This window comes from Rhineura floridana, chromosome 18 (genome assembly GCF_030035675.1).
Source record: "Rhineura floridana isolate rRhiFlo1 chromosome 18, rRhiFlo1.hap2, whole genome shotgun sequence".
NCBI classification, from domain to species: Eukaryota; Metazoa; Chordata; class Lepidosauria; order Squamata; family Rhineuridae; genus Rhineura; species Rhineura floridana.
This window is the reverse complement of record NC_084497.1, coordinates 4096149-4117631: the sequence shown is the minus strand read 5'-3', so window position 1 is coordinate 4117631 and position 21483 is coordinate 4096149. Positions and strand designations below refer to the sequence as shown.

Below are 21483 nucleotides of genomic sequence, written 5' to 3'. Positions count from 1 at the left end.
TGTTAATGCTAATTAATGTTAATTAATGTTAATTAATTAATTAATTAGTTAATGTTAATCCCACAACAACAGACATCCCTAGGAGCCAATCAGCACAAAAGGGGAGAGTATTAGCTACTGAGAAGAGTCTTCTCGGTGGCTGACTTACCTCCTTTCACTCCGATTGGCTCCAATCAGCAGGAAAGGGCAAGGAAGCATGTTAGAAGACTCTTCTCAGTGGCTAACACGCTCCCCTTTCATGGTGATTGGCTCCTAGGATGCCAGAGACATTGGGCTGGGCAACTGCATTGCCAAATTCGGAAAAGTGGGCGTTTCCGAGGACGGCTGTGTTTTGGTTCCCACATTGTTTTGGAAAGTGCGAATTTGATTAATTTAAAGGCGACCCGAACCAGATTTCCCCCCAACCCTTAGTTGAAGGTCCTGCTTGACGTTAAAGAGCGTCAATTAGACTGTATTTGTTTGAATAATTCAACAACCTTTTTTTATCATGGTGAAAGGCTTTCAATCAGCCTGAATTTAAGGCTACATCAGTGCCAAGTGTTAAGCGAAGGAAAAATAGCATCCTCCTCTATCGCTGCAAGGGCGTAGATGGTACCTCGCCCAATCTCTTCCCATCAGTCTTCAAATAAATATTTATTGAGGTATACAAGGTCGGGTTATCCAGGAAGAAATTGCAAACCACAACGGTGAAATCTTTTGTAACAGCTTGCCAACTGCTGAGGAAATGCCAGGCCTGGCAAGTTCCTCTGCCATTGGCAGAGATTTGACACGTAAGCATCAGCAGGAGAAATGTTGTCCTGGCCCAGAGTCAAATGCCGACAGCAGCAGCAGGTGAAATTCCTCTTTAAAAGGACAGATACAGAAGGCCGGTTTCGAAGCCGGCAACTCTGACTGGGGCCGCTTTGATGGCAGAGGAGCAGAGAGGTATGTGCATCTGATTCTGCTAAGGGGTAAACTATGCCGCAGAATGGGTTTAAAAGCATCTCAGTGGTCTTTTTCCCACCCAGAAGCTGAAATCTGTCCTGACATGTCCTAGAAATCTATGCATTGAACATGCACTCTGTACATGCTCAGACACTCTCCCTCATTACCAGCTTGACGGTGACAATCAGCTCCTTTCAGCTAGGGTGGCATTTCCAAAATGTCTGCAATTCGCAGATGCCCAGAATGGGTCCAGAGGACTCTGGACATGCTCAAAGAGCCTCCTCATAAAATTATGCATGGCATTGAGAAAGTGGATAGAGAAAAGTTTCTCTCCCTCTCTCATAATACTAGAACTCGTGGACATTCAAAGAAGCTGAATGTTGGAAGATTCAGGACAGACAAAAGGAAGTACTTCTTTACTCAGCGCATAGTTAAACTATGGAATTTGCTCCCACAAGATGCAGTAATGGCCACCAGCTTGGACGGCTTTAAAAGAAGATTAGACAAATTCATGGAGGACAGGGCTATCAATGGCTACTAGCCATGATGGCTGTGCTCTGCCACCCTAGTCAGAGGCAGCATGCTTCTGAAAACCAGTTGCCGGAACCCTTAGGAGGGGAGAGTGTTCTTGCACTCGGGTCCTGCTTGCGGGCTTCCCCCAGGCACCTGGTTGGCCACTGTGAGAACAGGATGCTGGACCACATGGGCCACTGACCTGATCCAGCAGGCTTTTCTTATGTTCTTATATTCTTGTTTGAAGACTGAGTCCTGGGGCTCTGGGAGAGAATACACAGCTTTGGCTCAGATTAAGCTCTTGTCAGCAAAAAGTGCAGTTCTCTCTTGTACTTTGTCTTGGAAGGTGGAGAAGAAACATTGCCAACTCTCGCCCCCCAAGAGGATCCACCTGTCCAAGGTCCAGCTGCCCAATTGAACCAGTGAAGGGGAGGGCCTAGGGGCAATTTCGGGAAAGGGGAGGGAGAAAGAATGAAGTAAACTAGCTCATTTAATTTATTGCATTTTGTTTCCTGGTGTAGGACTCTGAACTCTGGGCGAGAGTCTCTTTGTAGCTGGAGATTGTCAGGGCTTTGGGGCAGGAAATGGCTTTGCCACAAATCTGGAGGAACAAACCCAAGGCTGCTCCACCACCCCACTATTTTGAAGGGTTCCTAGAGAAGAAGAGTCCCCAGCAAAAGGTGAGTCTTCAGGGTTTATCCCGAAAGGGGAGCAGGAAATCAAACGGGCTTCCTATGCAGCTCACAAGCTCGTTTAGCTTGAGGTTCGTTTAGGGCAGGTGCCTGGGGCCCCCCTTAGGAGAGGGGCCCCAAACACCATTGGGTTGCTTTCCACATTTCATTGGGCACATTACCGTATTTTAAGTTGTGTTTTAGGATATTTTAACTTGTCCTTTAAAATATTTTTACCTGTGTTTTAGAGTATTTTCAATTGTAATTGTGTTTTGGAATGTTTTTCTTTTACTTGTTAAATTGTTTTGTTTATGTTTGCTGCCCTGAGCTGCTGCTATTGTTGTTGTTGTTGTTTAGACTACTGTGTGCTGTCCCAGAGTCTCAGAAAAGGATCTGGTAGATCTGAGAAAAGGTGGAAAAAATGACCCAAATGATCAGGAGGCCGAACATACCTTCCCTATGACAACTTTTGTTATATTCTCTTTTTTTTTAAGTTTAAGGAAGGAGCAATGGCTGAGGTTATGCATAGTGTGGAGACAGTAGACAAAGAGGAGATTTTGCATACCATCCCCTCATTCTCCCGATGCTTGGGGGTGGGCGTCCAACTGGGGCTTTTTGCAAGAGATTCAGAAGAGGCAAAAGGGATGTTAGGGATGGGAGGCTCTGTCCATTTCAGTTCTCTCAATTTCTCATTTTCCCAATCTTAAATTCAGTTCCCCTGATTTCCGCAGCAATTTGCTATTTTTTTTAATCCTCATGCAAATTTTTTAGCACTTTCAGCAAATTTCTCCACTTTTGACACACTTTTTACAAGCCATCTCTCCTAATATAATGTCATTTTGCATGTTCCTTTCACAAAAATGTGTACGTTAGGAGAAAGGCACACTAAGACGCTGAGGAATTGTCATGATTTTTTTTTTTTTAAGTTTGCAAACTGACATGGGAACTGAAATGGACAGATTCACCCGTCCCTAACAGATGCCGAGTCTTCCCCAACAGGGTGAGCTGAGCTGAATTTCTATTTAAATTCTAGCCATTGGCCTCTGTTTTGGTGATAACACATTACCCTGGCTTGTGGCCCCCAAAAGGTTGTTTAGAAGAAAATGCAGCCCTCAGTCTGAAAAATATTCCCTACCCCCTGCTCTAACTCATTAGTGGTGCTGGCGCTGAGGGCTGCCTGGGTTGGTGCTGACCTGTGACAGGGCCTTTTCTGCGGTGGCCCCCCATTTGTGCAATGCCCACCCCAGTGAGGGTCATCTCTGTCACTATTGACTTTCAGGAGGAATTTGAAAGCATTCCTGTTTAGCCAGGCGTTTGGTAGCTGAAAGGGACTGCTCCTGGCAACCTGAAGATCACTGACGAAAGAATGTTGTTAACTGTAACTGGGTTTTAGAAAGTTTTTAACTGTAACTGGGTTTTAGAAGGTTTTAAACTATTTTAAGACTCTTTGCTTTTCTGTTAAATTGTTTCCTTGATCTGTTTTGTCGACCTGGGCTCCTTTGAGAGGAAAGGCAGGGTATACATTTAATGAAAAATAATAGCTCTTCTCTTTCCACACCCCCTCCCCTTTCCCCTCACCAGGATTACAAGAAATACTGGGCGGGTCTCCGAGGGCTTCATCTCTATTTCTACAACACCAACAAAGATATCCAGGTAATGGTCACACACACACACACAAAAGACACAGCAAAAACAAGGAGTTAGCTCCTCTCATCGTGCATTTAGTGCTTGTGTGACAACAGAAATGGTATCAAAACAGTTCACTGATAAGCAAGAGGGAGGCATTACCACACTCAAGAGAACCTGGAGGTTTGCTTACACACAAAGCAGTGGAGGCTTGCCCATTAAGGGGAGTCAACCTCAGTCTGCTTCCAGCCAGCGCCTGCCTGCTTTCTTACTTACAACCAGCCCAGGAGGTGGTCGCTCTGACTGTTTGCTTCTTTCTCCTCAATCTCAGTGTTGCTCCTTGTAGAACTCAGCAGGGAGGAGGAAGAGGCATGGGGACTGGGGGTGGAAACTGAATGGAAATTCTCACCCATCCCTTGTTGCTATGTGCCTTCAAGTCGATTACGACTTACGGCGACCTTATGAATCAGCCACCTCCAGTAGCATCTGTCGTGAACAGTCCTGTTCAGATCTTGTAAGTTCAGGTCTGTGGCTTAGGGTTGCCATGATCAGTCTCAGGCCATGGACTGGCAACCCTACTGTGGCTCCCTTTATGGAGTCAATCCATCTCATTTGGCCTTCCTCTTTTTCTACTCCCTTCTGTTTTTCCCAGCATTATTGTCTTTTCTAGTGAATCCTGTCTTAATGGGGACTAAACTAGCATGAGTGCTTTGCTTCTCATTGGCTCCCTGCCTTCTGCCACACCAGTCCCAGTGGATACCAGCTGTCAGTGAATAATCTTAAGGGCTAGAAACTTGAGCACTGAATCTGCCTGCTCTTCCTCCCCCAGTACGTTGAGAAGATTGACCTGGCTGACTTTGTCTCCCTCGCTGATGACAACTCGCCTCGCTCTGCGGCCACCTTGTCTATGGACAGAGCAAAGCTGAATCTAAAACTGAGAAGCCAAGAGGTGAAATTGAAGGTAGGCCTTCCTTGTTGCAAAGTCATAGAAGTTCACAAGGAGTGGCTACTCGAGAGAGCCAGCTTCCGTCTCCTCAGGTTGCACAAGCTATAGGCAAAAGCTGCAGTCACTGCTTCTCAGCCTAACCTACCTCACCGGATTGTTGTAAGGATGTAGTAGGGAGAAGGGGAGAGACATGTACACCACCTTGAGCTCTTTGGAGGAAAGGCGGAAGATAAAAATGCAAAAATAATAATTGTGTTTATTTAGCAGGATCTATATGCCACTAAATCATGAAATTTCTAAGCCAGGGGGTCCCAAACTGTGGTCCGCTCAGGTGGTCCGCAGCACGCATGCATTAAATATTCAACTTGATTTTTAAATGTATTTGAAATTGCTCGTTTACTTTCTCACATTGTGTTTTATTGCGTTCCAGCCCAAATTCTGTGGAATGCAACTTGTGATGCTATAAAATGCAATATGAGAAAGCACAGAAGCGATACAAGGACTATTAAAAAGCGCACTTAAAAAGTGCAACAGGCAGGGAAATTATGAAGTGGTCTGCCAAGATCCTTAGCAATTTTCAAGTGGTCCGCGGGGGGGAGGGGGATAAAAGTTTGGGAACTCTAAGAAGTTTACATAAAATATACGTGAAAATGATTGCTGATCTCCATCCAAAGCAGAATGTTGGGTATGTTCCAGGACACGTTTTATTTATACAAGGCAATAAGGACAGCTGCCGCACCCAGCAAGCACATCACACAAATTGATTTCACCCCCTCAAATAACCTCCAGAACCTGTTATATTGCACAGGTGCTCCTAGGTGAGATGGCTGCCAATTTCTTACATGAGCCCCCGGCTCCTACGCTTTTAACAGTCGGCTCGATCTGTCGGCATTAACCATGGCACTACTTAACTTTGTGCCACAAAGAAAGGACCCCCTGTGGATTCTTGCAGGTGGAGCATTTGAGAAAGGCGCAGGAGCAGGCCAGCCCATGGGTCAGTTGGTAACTCTACTCAGCAGAGAAGTCAGTGTGGAAAGGGTTTGTTGAAGAGCAGAAGACTGCAGCCAGGTTGCTGACAGGAGTGAGACCCTGTCGGCATATAGCACCTCGGCTCAGGGATCTGGACTGGTTGCCAGTTGGTTACTGGGCCAAGTTCAAGGTATTGCTACTGGTATATAAAACCCTTAGGTCTGGACCAGTTTACTTGTGGGATGGCACCCAGTCGAGAACTTTGATTTGCAGAACTGGCCCTGTTGCTCGTTCCGCACTCATAAGAAATCGTTCTCTTAGTGTGGCAGCTCCTACTCTTTGGAACTCCCTGCCTCTTGACATCCAGCAGGCCCCTTTGCTGTATCCTTTTCGGTGCCTTCTTAAAACATTTTTGCTTAGATGAGCCTATAAGTTTTGTGAAGTTTTGTTTTTAAATGAATTTATGGGAAGCTACAGAATGGCATGGGGGGTATTTTCAATTTAACATTACGGAATGCGAAAAATCCATGCTGGCTATATTATAAAGCCACTCTCGTGGCTCTATAATGATGCCTTGTATGTCAACTCACTTCCTGCCATCAACCCTTTCATCATACAGGTATATGTCACAAATGTATTCCTATGTTTGTCTCGTGTCCTCTAAATTTAAAAACAAAACAGACTGTTAACTAAAACCAATTGTTCTTGGACATTGTGCATCCATTATGATTTTGTTTCTACTGTAGCTGGGGGTACAGTACTGTTATCTGTAGATCTTTAGGTCGAATCGACCTAGCATGTTCCTGCATATGTCTAATAGGGATTAGCACAGGTATTGGCCTATCTTTAGGTTATACTGCCCTGCAAAGTAGTTTACCTGTACAATAAGTACCAACACAGATATTTTAGGAGGAGTAGCCCAGTAACATCTGGATGGCACAAGACTTTCTACCCCTAGTTTGTAGGATTGATTTAGTTAATCAAATTCAGGTTCATAAAGTACTTATGGGGTATATGGGACTGTTCTTTTCAGATGGAGAGCCTGGAATCCCGTGAAATGTGGAAAGGTTTTATCCTCACTATGGTGGAGGTGAGTTTCTGGATCCATCTTTGTCGCTAGAGGCCCAGGTGACCTCAGTGGCTAGGAGGGCCTTTTACCAGCTTTGGCTGGATAGCCTGACCACTGTTGTCCACGCACTGGTAACCTCCAGGCTGGATTACTGTAATGCCCTCTAGGTGGGGCTGCCCTTGAGGTTGGTCTGGAAGCTGCAGCTGGTGCAAAATGCGGTGGCACAACTGCTCACTGGGGCAGGGTTTCGCCAAATGTCACCCGCTGCTGAAAGAACTGCACTAGCTGCCCATTAGCTACTGGGCTAAGTTCAAGGTTCTGGTTTTGGTGTACAAAGCCCTAGACAGCTTGGGACCAGGATACCTGAAAGACCGTCTTACCCTTTACATACCTGGGCTCCTACTAGGAGGAAGGGTGGGATATAAATAAATAAATGTTTATGGTGCAATTTTATCATATGTATGACAGGAAGGAAATATATGTATATTGAGAGCAATCAGTAATTTAAGCTTCCCACCACCCACCTACCACAGGAAGAGAAACTGACATTGGGGGCAATTCAGAGAGGTCATTTAAGAGATAAACGAGGACATTTTTCATCCCAAAAGGTTGCATCCCGTGTTAGTCCTACTCACAGTGGACCCATTGAAATTAGCACACTACAAATTTAGGTCTGTACATTTGAATGGGTTGTATTCAACCAAGTCCTACTCAGAATGGACCGATTGAAATTGATAGACATGACTTAATTTAGGATCATTCATTTCAATGGTTCTGTAAGTGGCCCTTAGGAGGGAAGCGTGTTGACTTCAGAACTTGCTTGCCAAGCATCGTCTCTAGCAATGAGGTGCCCCCCCCTATGAAATTGCAAATCAGTTCTGCTTTGCATCCAGGGCTGACCTGTAACACTCCGCCCAACCTCTGCTCTCTCATAGATGAAAGTCCCTTCCAGACTAAATTTGCTCCCTGGACACATCTACATGTTGTCTGAAGCACTTGAGAAGGAAAAGGAACGGCAATCCAGGGTGGACCAGCCTGATCTGAAAGATGAGAAGGAGCTCCCAGAGTGAGTGGACCCTAAAAGTGACCGGAATATATAGTGGAAATAAGGCATCTTATACACAGCAGTGGCATTAATGAGTGAGGCCACAGCCACACCTTAGGCCAGCCTTTCCCAACCAGTGTGCCTCCAGATGTTGTTGAACCACAATTCCCATCTTTCCTGACCATTGACAATGCTGGCTGAGGCTGATGGGAGTTGTGGTCCAACAACATCTGGAGGCACACTAGTTGGGAAAGGCTGCCTTAGGCTGTATTCAACTATGTCCTACTCAGAGTAGACCCAATGAAATGAATGACCCTAAGTAAGACATGTCTGTTAAATTCAGTGGGTCTTTCCTGAGTAGGAGTAGCATGAAATACCACCCCATACTTTTAATGCACTCTTTTTTTTTTTTTTCAATAATTTTTATTCAGATTTTCATAAAACATACAAGACAAAATCATAAAACATTCAAAGACAAAAAACAAAATCAAAAATAGTTAAACAAAAAGAAAAAAAGAAAAAAAAAACAAAAATAAAAAATAAAGAGTAAAATATTGACTTCCCATTTGTCAAAGATCAAATCAGTTATAAGTCTATAATATATAACAATCCTGTCTCTTAAGTCATATTATAAAATCACTTTCCTCCAGTAGTTATCTTACTTAATCATCAAATCTCATAAACATTACTTTATTCTTTCCACAAAAAGTCAAAGAGAGGTTTCAATTCTTTAAGAAATATATCTATCAATTTTTTTTTCCAGATAAGCATATCGATTAATCCATCTCATTACTAATTATGATAATCTTATTGTCATAACCATAGTCAAAATAAACATTTCAATTAATCCATCACATCAGAATCTGTTAGGTTCAATAATTTCAGTAGCCATTGTTCTATTATCTCTATTAGTTCCATTTTCCATCTTCCATCTTCAGTAGTCTTGTTAAGTCCAGTAATTTCAATATCCAATCTTCCATTATCAGTATTCCATAATAATCTTGCTGTCAAAGCCATAGTCATATAGTAAGAGTCTGATGGGGATTACCTCTATCCCAAATATTTTCTTGCCATCCATTCTGAATAGGTTGCTGAAATACTGCTGTAAAATCATATCTCTGTTCTTTTTTTCAAAATACACTGGGTCATCTCTTAAAAGTTTTTCCATTGTCACATGGCTGCAGTTAATTCCATAGATTTTCTCTATATTGGGCTCCATCACATCATTCCAGTCCAGAAGATTATCCATGCCATTGATAACTTTATCTCTAGAATCTTCATTCATTTCTTCAGAGATAACATTGAGTTCCAAACAATAGATTTTATTTCTAAAGTCCATAGACTCCAAATCTTGTTCCTGTTCCACGTTGGTTCCAATCTCCGGGATCTCCTCTCTCACAGGGACCCCTATTCCAGTCTCCAGGGTCACCTCTCTCACAGGGACCCCTGTTCCAATCTCCGGGGTCTCCTCTCTCACAGGGACCCCTTCCAGGGTCACCTCTCTCACAGGGACCCTTATATCTTTAATCTCCTGCTTCATTTTACTCAATTCAATTTTCATTATCTCAATCTCATCCATTATTTTCTGAAACATAGTTATTTCCAGATTTTCAGCCACTTTCTTAATTGCCATTTTAAAAGAAAAATATAGGAAAACCACTTCTTATTTCAGCAACAATTGGGTTAATACTCCAAACTTGGTGACATCACAGTATAAACAGAGCAGACAGCCTTATCTCTCCAATAGTTAAGTAAACAAAATGCAGTTCCCAGGATCGAAGCAATTAATGGCAATCGTCAAGAAACAGATTCGTCAAAATAAAATAGACCAAAAAGAGAGTAGTCTCAAAACAGTATAATATTTTTCAAAATAAAAATCTGGAATAGAAATCCCTCTTCTGTGTGTATCTTTAGAATGCAAATCCAGGACAGCTTTTTGCAACAAAAACAGAGATAAGCTATTAATTAGTGCGTAGCAGAGAGAAGTTATGGCTCCCCAGTGAGATGTCAAAAACTGATCAATCTGGCAAATCTCTTTTAAACAGCAACAATTTAAGTCAAGTAAAAGAAAAATATAGAAAGAAGGGTGCTTGCCTGTTAGTGCGTTCTCTCTTAGAAGATAAGGTGAACGTTCGCTTTATCAGATAGAGCTTGCTGTTAAAAATCCGTCCCACCTTCGTCGGCTGGACCTCGTCCCATAAATTAATGAGATCTGGTCGTCCCAACAAAAATAGGCTTTGAGGTTAATCTCTTCGTTTCTCCCTACCCGGGAGAAGTTTAATCAGTCAAAAAAAAAAGAAAAAACTGACTGATATATCTGAATAAGCTTCTTTTGAGGCAGGAGCCCGTCTCAAAAGCAGGCACAGGCTAAGTCACCCTTCCCGGAAGTCCACTTTTAATGCACTCTTAAGAATCTAAGAAGAGCCTGCTGGATCAGGCCAGTAGCACATCTAGGCCAGCATCCTGTCCTCACAGTGGCCAACCAGACACCTCTTCCAGGAAGCTCACAAGAAGCACCTGAGCCCAAGAGCAACTCTCCTTCGGTCTCCAGCAAATGGTCCTGCCTCTGACAGTAGAGGGAGAACATAGCCATCGTGGCTAGTAGCCACTGATAGCCTCGTCCCCCATGAATTTGTCTAATCCTCTTTTAAAACCATCCAAAGGTGGTGGTCGTCGCTGCCTTTTGTTTTATACCGCTTTAAACAGACATGGCTTCCCCCCCAAAGCATCCTGGGAACTGTAGTTTGTTCAGGGTGCTCAGACTCCCCTCACAGAAGTAAATTTTGGGGAACAAGATGCCCTTGATAGCATCAAAATTGGGAAAACTATTAGATACAGGGATCTCTTTCTGCTTGTCACTGAACCGATTGACAGATAGATATGAATAGACTAGGGGCTCCACCCCTGCTTGCTGCGCTTACCAACCCCACCTACCATCAATAAAGCCTCCTTTCTCCCAGGTCACCAAAGCCCTCCTCCCCCCCCCCAGTTTGCCATCGTTCCCCCTATTCCCCCCGTCATCACCAGAGCTTACCTCCCCTTTCCCCCCACCACCCCAGGGGACATCAGAGCTCCCCTCCCTTTCTCCCATCAGCACACCAGGGGTGCCATGTCTCCCCTCCCCTTTCCCCCCCACCTGGTGAGGCCAAGCTCTGGACCTTGCCGTGTGGACCCATCATCACCCCTTTCCCCTCCACAGGTCACCATTGCCTCCCCAGGTTGCCATATCTCCACCCAACTCCCAGGCAACTCCCTAAACCACCCCACCTCCAACACTGCTGCTGCTGCTGTAGCGGTCTGCCTCCCCCCGTGTGCTTCGCCTTCACCTGCGCAGAAGCATTCACAAGTAATGTGACGCTGACAAAAACATAATATAGGTAGATACAGAACTTAAGAAGAGATGAAATGGTAACAGGAACCCGAGGGTTCTGTGAGCAGGTATATAGGGGAAGTAGTTCTGTGGAACACCAGCAGAGAGCAATTCCCAAACTTCACTTCCTGTCGACCACTTGAAAATTGCTGATGGCCTTGGTGGACCACTTAATGATTTTTCTGCCTTGTTGTAGCGATTGTAATGCACGGTGTTAGATGCTGATTGATTTGCAATTGTATTTTTAGTTGTTTCTTTTATTTTTTACATTGCATTTCAAGTTGCAATAGAATTTGGATGGTATATGGAATTTGGACGTACAATAAAGTCCAATATTTGAAAGAAGAGAAGGTGTAAAAATACAATTAAATATCAGTAGGAATATTGCATGGGGACAGCCGGCTGCAGACTACCTGCATTGAAGAGTGCGGACCACATTTCTCCAGAAATGTGGAGAACAGAATTTCAGACTGGGAAACTTAGGCACCAAGAGCAGCAAAAGGGACAGATCTTTCCATCCCTACTTGCGACGTAGCACAAGATTAATCCCACTTTACAGGACATTTTTTAAGACAAAAAGCTGCATCACCAAGGCTGTCCCAGGCTGTTGTTTACCGAACACCTCTTCTATATTCCTGTTCCAGCTGTTTCTTCAGGGTCTCCAGGACGGAGGCTGAAGTCCTTCTGGAGAAGAATGAAAATTGTGGCAATATGTTATTGCGACCGGGAGGAGACGGCAATAGAGTCTCAGTTACCACTCGGCAGAAGGTGAACGGGTGTGTTTGGATGCCCCCGCATTCTGTTAGGAGAGAGGAAGAAAAGCCTTTCTGTATCTACTTTATCCATGCCATGCATGATTTTATACACTTCTTTCACACCACCTCTGACTTGCCTTTTCTCTAAACTAAAAAGCCCCAAATGCTGCAACCTGTCCTCAGAGGGGAGGTCACCAACCCATTCTGTCTGTCGCTCTTGTAGATTCTCCAGCATCAAGCTGGGGAACATCCAAACCCGACGTTAACATGGGGAAGCCATTGTTATAGAAGGCCGTTGCTGAATTTCCCTTTTTTAATTCTCCGCTGCAGGACGGTGTCTATAAAGCACTACAAAGTCAACCTTGTTGGTGGAGAATACATCATTGACGTTGAGGAGCAGGTAAGATAGTTGTTCGAGCATTATGTTGCGGGAGACATTACTCTTGGCATGAGAAGGTCCCAGATGCAATCTGAGCCATCTCCAGTCGAAAGGATCACATGGCAGATGACTTTCTTAGCTTGAGACCCTAGAGACTGGTGGCTGCAGTGTCAGGGAGGCAATGAATCCACTCCGAGCTTTACGTCTGAGCTTTCAAGGAGCTGTCCAAGGTGATGAGGCCTATTCCCAAAATAGGTCCAGCATCTCCTCTTCCCCCCCCCGACCATATTTTTAATTTAAAAAAAACTAGACCTGCCCCTAAATAGCTTTGGGGATGGATCTGGGGCAGGACGGGGCAGGTGGCCTTCTCTTTGGGGCAGGGCAAAATTGGCCCTCCCTTGAGCTCACAGATCAGGGACACAGGGCAGATAGGGAGGGCTTGGAAATGTGGGAGAACTTGAACGTGTTATACCCTTGTTTAGCAAGCACTCCCTAACAACTGCCTTAGCAACCTACAGATAATCAGCATGCTTTGAACTAAAGGAATTTCTTGTGTATTACGTATGCTCGAAATGTGAGAGTATTCTCCCCTGAAGTCTTTGGTCCTTGAAAAGCCTATAAAGGCCTGTGCCATCTTTTAGAGAGTCAGAGTAAGCTGCAGTTTTCTGATTGGCTCTTCAGCTTTGAATAAACTTGCAATGTGCTTCAGTTCAAGTAGCCTCCAAGTGAATTCCTCCACATGCTGAACTCAAGATTGGAAAAACGAGCTTACTGAAATGAGATCAACATATCCACCCAAGTGGGTGGAGCACCCTTAGTGTCAGCTAAGCCCTATCAATGTTATAGGCAACTTTTCTCTACACAGTATCACTGCTCTTCGCTGTCTGGTGTGGTGGATTTCTTTGTAAGCAGAAGCAAGCGCATCCTTGTACCGCTGTCTCTTGACGAGAGCTACGCAATGACATTAGGTAGGTTTGTGGCTCAGGCCCTCAAATCTCCTCAAATCTGGAGGTGTTTCTAGGAGAGGGGGCAACAGATACCTTGTTTCCTGAGAGAGTGACTGAGGGACCTGTTCGCCCAGCTGAAAAACAGACTCTTAGATTTGCCCAAAAGGCGACGTTCAACATGGGGAAATGTGTGTGGCCTGGGAAAGAAAGGGAGGCAGGACACACACACACACACACACACACACACAAGATTTTGTGGAGGTTGTGGTATCTGTGCATACTAGGGATGTAGAAAGGCATCAGTTTCCGTTCTGGCCTGTGTTCGTCCCATGCAGCGCTGTTTCCATTCTGCTGCAGTTCAACTTCTGGCAAAAAGCACGTTATTTGGCTCACTCTCTGCTTTTGCGGTATTTGACTTACTTAATTACATAATTAATTATGTAATCATTACATTATTCCACACCATTCATTTCAGTGCAAGGGGGAAGCACATTGCAAATGGGACACGGGGGGGATTTGTCAATTACGCATCGTTTGCAGACTAAAAACAACAGCAGCAAATATACACTGAGTTCGCTAGATTGGTTTCCATTCTGGACATGGGCCAAACAACAAACATTGGAGATTTCTGCTCTCATTTCTGTCGGAATTCTCCAGAACCCCTGGTACATACTGGAGCTGTGTGAACCATTGCCATTGAGGAGGAGCTCAGTTCGCTCATGTAAATCCTTCCAGATTTTACTGAGGCTCTCACTGACCATGCTGGCTTGAGGCTCTCATGACGAGGTCTGTGGGGCAGGCTGTAATAAAGCCCCTGTGTGTCTAAAGAGTAAAGACTTGTGTATATCAGCATGGCCCCTTCACCCCAATCCCAGAGTATTCAGCAGTCACAGTTAGCGTGCAAGAAGGCAACACTTTTGCTCCTGACCTGTCTCCGTCACCATCAGCGCTGTTTCCATTCTGCTGCTGTTCGCTTTTCACCCAGTGCTATGCTTTTAATGCAATTTTTTATGCACTTTGTATAAGTTACACATTTGACATTAACGAATGTGTGATTATTCCCACACCATTCCTTTCAGCGCAAAGGCCATTTATTCCCATGCAAAGCAAACGCAATTTAAACGGGGCAAAACAAAAAAGTCAACAATTATGTATCGTTTGTGGACTGAATTACAACAGCAGTGAATAATGATTGGTATTCGCTGGATAGATTTTTGTTCCAGACGTAGGCAAATTTTGGCAATTTCTGATTCTCTTTTTGTTGGAATTCTGCAACATTCTCTAACTGCGTCTTTTATCTCCACCTTTTTCGTTTTGCAGAGATCATGGAGACAGACAAAGAAAGCGGAGAGAGTGCCCTGGTGGCCCCCCGGAAGCCGAATATCCCACTACGACTCCCAAAAGGTACTACAATCGGTTTATGCTAACCTTGAGGCTAAACTCCTTCCAACCGCCACTTCTCTCCTCAGTGAGGGCAGGTGCTTGGAAGGCTAAGCCTAACTTCCCCAGCGTGATTAGCAACCGGTCCTGAGATTGCAGTTCTACGCAAGCAGAGGAAGAAAGAGAAGAGTTTTTGCATCTCTAAGTGGGCTGTCATGCGGTGCTCAGCATTCTGCATGTCCAGTTTGCCAGGCCTGCTTCTCAAAGATGGTGTACCATTCTGGCCACCTCACCTCAAAAAGGAAACTAGATCTGGGAAAGGTTCAGAAAAGGGCGCCCAGAATGATCAAGGGGGAAGGTCATTTAGAGCTTTTTAGCTTGCACAAAAGGCCAGTCAGAGGTGACATGATAGAGGTGTACAAAATGGCACATGGCATGGAGAAAGTGGACAGAGAAAGATTTTTCTCCCTCTCACCTAACGCTAGAACTTGGAGACATCCAATGAAGCTGAATGCTGGAAGATTAGGGGTGTAGTCTCCCAGGACCTCAGGAGTTGAGACCCCTTATCTTTTTGGGAGAGGGTCCCATTGTCTCCAGCATCGTATGAGCCAATCAGCATGAAAGGAGAGTGTGTTAGCCACTGGGAAGAGTCCTCTAACACCTTTCTTGTCCTTTCCTGCTAATCAGAGAAAAAGGAGGTGAGTGAACCACACTCTTCTCAGTAGCTAGCACATCCCCCTTTCATGCTGATGAGCTCCTAGGGACATCCATTTGTGGGCAAAGACATTAACTAGGATAGAGAAGCAGAAAGCAGCATTCAGACCTGGCCAGATTGTTCTGTAATCTTAGAAGGTTGTATAATCTTAGAAAGGAGTGTGGCTGTGACTATTGTGAAGGGCCACTACACTGCTGTGGAAGATTCAAGGCAGACAAAAGGACTTTTTCACGCAGTACAGAGTTAAACTACGGAATTCGCTCCCTCTACTGTGGGCAAGTAGTTGAGAAGTATGGCAAGAAGTCCCCAGGATCAATTCCTTGGGGTGGCTTGACTGGAGTCTGGTATATAGAAGCGGAGTGCAGAAATCAAGAGCCTGGTAAGACTGGCAGCTGGAAGAATAAAGAAGTTTAAAAGTTTATGACTCTTGGGAAGCGAAGCCATTCTGAGTGCACGCATATGAGTTGCCTTTTTGTCTACCGCCCCCCACTGACTCAGGTTACTTGTTACAGGCACTGATGCTTTGCTCCCAACAGGCTTGAATTAACTCTCTCCTCATGCCCAAACTATCCTTCTGTCTCAGCAGCAGGTATGCCTGGAGAAGAACAGGTCTTCCTACCCCCTCGATGCCGGCCTCCTCCTCTACCAGTCTTCCCAGTCCAGCCCACACTTAAAGCACGGACCGCCCTGCCGGAGAATGTGTATGAGGAAGACGACGCACCAGACGAGACGTATGTGAATGATGAAGGTCAGTTGGTGATGGAAGATTAGACAGACAGACAGACAGACAGACAGACAGACAGAGCAGTTGTGTACGACCGATCTTACCTTTCCTCCCCAAAGCTCAGGGATGGCCCACAACAGCTGTTCTCCCAACAACCCTGTGAGGGAGCTCAGCTGAAAGAGAGTGAGCGACTGAACCCAAAGTCACACAGCAAGGCTTGTAACTGTGCAAAGATGTGAATGCAAATGTCCCTGGACAAAGTGCAACGCCGTACCCACTAGGTTGTACAGCCCTTAAGCAGCTGATTCCCTGAAATAGGGAAGGGTGGGAGACCTGCGGCCATCCAGATACTGTTGGACTGCAGCTTCAATCAGGGATGATGGGATTCAAACCCAGGTGGGTATTGTGCTTTAGTGATTAGAGTGTCAGATTAGGATCTTGGAGACCTGGGTTCAAGTCCTCCAACTCAGCCTTGAAGGTCACTGGGCGACCGTGGGCCAGTCATCGACTCTCAGTCTAACCTACCTCACAGGGTTGTTGTGAGGATAAAATTGGGAGGGGGAGAACCGTGAAGGCCACCTTTAAGCTCTTGGAAGAAAAGGTAAGAAATGAATTTAATAAATAAACAAATATTGAGAGCTCAAACACTGCCACACGATCGCCATCTTGCTCACACCATCATTTCCATCGCTTGCCACAGAATGACAGAGTTGAAAGGGTCCTTAGAGGTCATATAGTCTGGATCTACTGCTCAGTGCAAGAATCTGGCTGTGAGGGAAAGGATATAAACGTAACAAGGAAATTAATGAAAGGGAGAGTTTCCTTCTTTGTCCCTCCTTCTCTTGGATGACGTGTTTTAGTTCCCCCCCTCTCTTTTCCTTTTTTACCAGATGTTGCTGAGATGAGAAAGAGCAAGCCAGCCAGAGGTAAGTGAACGTCCTTTGCAGCACTTCTAAGAACGGGGCTGTTTTTGTAAGATGGGCCTGTCACTAATGAGCACAAGGAATCCGGTGTGACAGATTACTGGCACTGTCCACCAGCTTTCTCTCTCTGGGTGTGGGGGGAGAAATTAGCAATGCGGACACACAAGCAAGCGCACTCCTCCAAAAGCAGCATTTTATAATGTGGGTTTGCTTGAGCAGAGAGAGAGAGAGGAAGGAAGGAAGGAAGGACCTTTATTGCTCAGAGCCATAGGATTTGCTGTGTAAATATTTTATCTATTTATTATTTTATTAGATTTATATCCCGCCGTTGCTCCCAGTAGGAGCTCAGGGCAGCGTGAATATGCCAGAAGATGAAAGCTGATGCCAGTTAGGAATCACTTTGTCCTAATAACCCATAAGTTTATTCCTTCAACTACTAGTCTTAACAGATCAGTTAGTTCTGTGCTCCGCTGCAAGATATCTACAAAAACTCGAAGAGGAAGGAACTTCTCCAGTCCAAAGGCTGCTTGTTAATTTCCCTTTGCGTGTTCCACCTTGCAGAGTCCAAACACATCCCTGCGCTTGCAGCTCCCAAGAAATCTTCCAGCGGACCTGGCCAGAGGAGAACAATGGAAGGCTACAACTCTTGCCTGGCCATGCCATTACCCAGAAATTTTCCCACTGGTAAGTCCTGTCTGTGTTGCTGCTGCCCAGGGCTTCCTTTGAGCTGGGGCCCTCTGGAACTTACTCCCAGGCCTGGCTCTCGCTGCTAAATTTTGACTCTAGCATGTGTGCAACAGTGAGAAGGGTGCCCTTGAGAATGCACAGAGTTTACTCAATTCCCCAGCTGGCACCAAACAGCTGGGTGTAGTGGGGAACAGCATCTAAGCCAGGAGGTCTGGCATGTAGGCAAACATCTTCTTTAAAACTTTTTTTTAAAATAGTCTTCATTTCCTTAAGGACTAGAAATTTGATCCTTTTCTTATGAAAGGTGAAGATTCTCAGGATGCTTGGTTTCTTAATAATAATACCAAACATGAGCATAGTGCTCTGAAGGGTTCATCTGCATGGATGAATTGTAGTCCTTACAACAATTCCATAAAGTAAGCCAATTTTTAATCCCCTATATTGCAGATGGGGTGGGACTGAGGTTCAGATTAACCTAAGCCACCAGTGACTCTCAACTGAAACAGGGAATTTAATGATTCATAGCTTGCTCATGCACTATAATTTAATGCATCAAGAAAGCACATGCATTTTTTTAAAAAGTGTTCCTGAAAAGCAAATCACAGAGCTTCCAGTTCCCAGCACCCTTAATAAGCAACAGTTCCCATGATTCTTTGGGGGAAGTCATGCGCTTTAAATGTGCGCCGGATGTGCTTGCAATGCATAGTGTGGACCTGTCTCCAACAGACTCACTCACAGACCCACAGAGTTCTGCTTACCTCTCGTTCCTAGGGATAGCCGAGGAATTGGAACGCAAACTCCAGGAACGGAGAGCCACCCTCCAAGACTGAGGCAATTGCATCTCTTGCCAAGACGCTGGGGAAGAGGTGAGGAAAGGACAGAGATGGCTGGTGACCCGCCCCAAAGCTGCCAGCCAGAGTTTTACCTGGAATCTTTGTGTCAGCCTCTCAGTCAGTCTCTGCCACTTGTCTCATTGCGATCTTGGATTCCGAAGAGATTCTGTCGGTACATGCCAGACTGCGGGCATATAGTCCAACATGGGTAGCGATGCCGGAAGTATTAAACTCCCTGCCTCTGCCAGCCCTATTTCTTGTTAAAGATACTGGATGGAATCTTATAGGCTAAAACCTGCCCATCTGAGGCCTGCCTGAGCTCAAGCTTCAGGAGGAAAAGGTGGCAGTTGATGGCGGCAGTTGGGAGGGACAGGAAAAGCCTTTTCGCCTGTCAGAGAAAAGGACCTTATATTGGGGGTGTGGGGATCTTTCTCTATCCTGAGGGCCACACTACCTTCTATGGGGCCACACAGCAGTGGTGGGCAGGGCCAGTGGCAAAAGTGGGTGGAGGAATGCATGCACATTTCAATGCATGCATATTTCTACACATGCTCACACACTCCTCTCTGCCCTCCATCAGGGCGAGCCAGAGTTCGAGGAAACATTCCTGACTCGAGGAGGGTGCAAAACAAGGCCACAAGGGGATGTGGCCTGGGAACAGTCCCAAGGGCCATATAGAGAGGTTTGGAGGGCCACATTCAGCCTGATGTTCCCCAGCACCACTGAGGTGGAGAAGCCATGAGCAAGGGTCTAGCAGAAATATGAGGGAGATCTGGTCATTGGGAGGCTGTAGACCATGGCACTTAGGAGGGTGGGGGAAGCTACCAATTTGGGGACCTAAAATGCCCCTACTGATGTGAGGCAACCAGCCGGGATCTTTAGCTGCAGGTTTTCAAGGACCGGTTAATGTGTAAATAGAGGATTCCCTTGCAGCACGATCCTGTGCGTTTACTCAGGCGTAGGGAATGGAACGAATTTCAGTTCTCATTTTTTAAGTTTCCATAGAAACTTTTCTTAGACATTTTTTGCATTCCACCGGGAACAGTTTTTGTTTTTTTTTGGGGGGGGGAAGTGGCTTGGATTTGCTCTCACAGAAGGAACCCGTAAAGCCGACAAGAGACACAGCTGATGTGAGGGCTATGCGGAAATCGAAAATTTATTGTTAAGGCCAGAAGTTGGTTGCGTGGCATCAATTAATTTTTGAAAAAACAACGTGGCCAGTGTCTGCATGTTGGTAACCAAGAGCGCAGCGTTCGAGGGTCGCATCCGGGCTCTTACAATGCAGCAATTTGCAATTGTAACCTCATGAAAATTCTTCAGCATTTCAGTGCGGATTTCTCCTAATAAACCCATGTTTGTGTGCCGTTTTGACACCTCTTTTTGCAAGCAGTTTATCCTAATGTAATGCATTCTTGTACATTATTTATACCAGTATTGTCATCTTGTGCACGCTTTCCCCTAACTTATGCATTTTTAGTAAAGATGGTTTCGGCTGGAGAACCGCGTGAGAATTCTGAAGGATGGCTGTTTTGGCTCTCACGTTGTTTTGGAAAGTGCGAATTGGATCAATTCGGCTTGAGATGCAAACGGGATCAAATTTATCCCATAGCCCCAAACAGAGCATGGCTACGTGTTTCCCATGGAAATGCAAAACGTGGCACTGGGCCGAGAATCCAGCGGGACCACCCTGAAGTGTTTGCAGGAGTGTCAAAAGCGGGCTCGTGTGATTGCCCCGAAAGCATTGTGAGCACAAATCATCATGAGAGCGCAATTAAAAGGACTTCTGGAGGGGGTTTGTGTACAAGGCAATGATTATCTTTTTCTAAGGTGGCTTCGACACGAGGGTGATTTGGAAGGGGAACTCCATTCGGAACCAGGGGGGAATCTCGAACCTGGGGCTTTCAGGACCACTGATCATGTCGGAAACCAGAAGTTTTCCTTCTGCGAAATGAGCTCTTTTCTTTAAATGGCGGGAGAGGGAGGTTATAGTTGGTGAAGATGTTTATAAGATGTTTCATTCTTTAAATGTTTTAAAGATTTTTGTTTTTGAGATGTTTTTAGTGTTTGGTGTGGACTGCTTGTTTTGCAGGCAAATGGTCCCAGCATCAACTGCTGCCATTGCAAGAGTGGACTGCCAGCAACTCTGGAGAGCTCCCGCCTCCCACTGTAGAATAGGGGTCCCCAAACCTTTCTCCCCAAGGACCCCTTGAAAATTCCTGAGGTCTTGGCAGACCACTTAATTGCATTTCTGCCTGTTGTAGCCATTAAAATGCGCTGCGCTAGGCGCTGTGTGATCTTTAATCGTATTTTACAGATGTGCTGCAGACCCAAACTGAAGCTCACGGACCACAGTTTGGGGGGCCTTGCTGTAGACGATATGGAGCCAGGAGAGACATGTAATCTGACCCGGGTGCAAGGCGGTTTCTACTCAGCGGCACGACACCTGCTTTGCGGGCAGAAAGTCCCAGGTGCAATTCCTGACATCTCCCCTTTCAAATAGCAAGGTGTCTGCCGGTCAGAGCAGGCATTACTAAGTGAGATGGGACCACTAGCTGGTATAAGGCAGCTTCCCCCTTTCCTATAGTATTAGAAGGCCTTGTACCAAATCAGACAGTTGGTCTATCTAGTTCAGTACTGTTTACACTGACTGGCAGCCCTACCTGGAGATCCTGGGGATTGAACCTGGAACCTGCATGCAAAGCAGATGCTCTGCCACTGAGCTACAGGGTGGCTGAGTGCCTGCAGAAAGTCCCAAGTTCTACCTCTGGCATCTCCAGTTAAAAAGAATCCAGTCGCAGGTGAAAAGAGCCCCCTCTGCCCAACAGCCTGGAGAGGTGTTGCCAGTCAGAGTTGGCAATGCTAGGCTAGGTGGACAAAGCGTCTGAGCTTCCAAGAGTTTCCTAAAGGCAGCTGTTCCTGTTGCCAATTTTAACGGACTGGGCAGAGCACCTGCTAGCTGAACTCTTTGCCCCTCTCTGTGAATAAATCAAGCAACATGAAAACATTG

General features: G+C 45.5%; 1 protein-coding gene across 6 annotated transcripts; it reads left to right on the top strand.

Moving 5' to 3' along the window:
- Positions 1-1958: 1958 nt before the first annotated feature.
- On the top strand, positions 1959-21478 carry STAP2 (signal transducing adaptor family member 2). Of its 6 annotated transcripts, none has more exons than XM_061601188.1 (14): positions 1959-2117; positions 3690-3761; positions 4564-4695; positions 6683-6739; positions 7654-7784; positions 11778-11909; positions 12219-12288; positions 13133-13235; positions 14535-14618; positions 15893-16057; positions 16924-16959; positions 17518-17640; positions 18415-18509; positions 20791-21478. In XM_061601188.1, exons 1-13 carry the CDS (start codon positions 2022-2024, stop codon positions 18471-18473), a joined length of 1260 nt encoding a protein of 419 aa, XP_061457172.1. In that variant the 5' UTR covers positions 1959-2021; the 3' UTR covers positions 18474-18509; positions 20791-21478. The 6 variants fall into 6 exon arrangements, with proteins under 6 accessions (XP_061457172.1, XP_061457175.1, XP_061457176.1 ...); XM_061601191.1 differs by lacking the exon at positions 20791-21478 and adding an exon at positions 20566-20784; XM_061601192.1 differs by lacking the exon at positions 20791-21478 and adding an exon at positions 20304-20559.
- Positions 21479-21483: the final 5 nt, after the last annotated feature.

What these genes read in the sequence shown, in the direction of transcription:
- STAP2 (XM_061601188.1), top strand. Translation starts at nt 2,022, where the DNA reads ATGGCTTTGCCACAAATCTGGAGGAACAAACCCAAGGCTGCTCCACCA. An exon ending in TTATCCTCACTATGGTGGAG is followed by an intron (nt 6,740 to 7,653) that starts GTGAGTTTCTGG and finishes GCTCTCTCATAG; the next exon opens with ATGAAAGTCCCTTCCAGACT. An exon ending in CCCACTACGACTCCCAAAAG is followed by an intron (nt 14,619 to 15,892) that starts GTACTACAATCG and finishes CTTCTGTCTCAG; the next exon opens with CAGCAGGTATGCCTGGAGAA.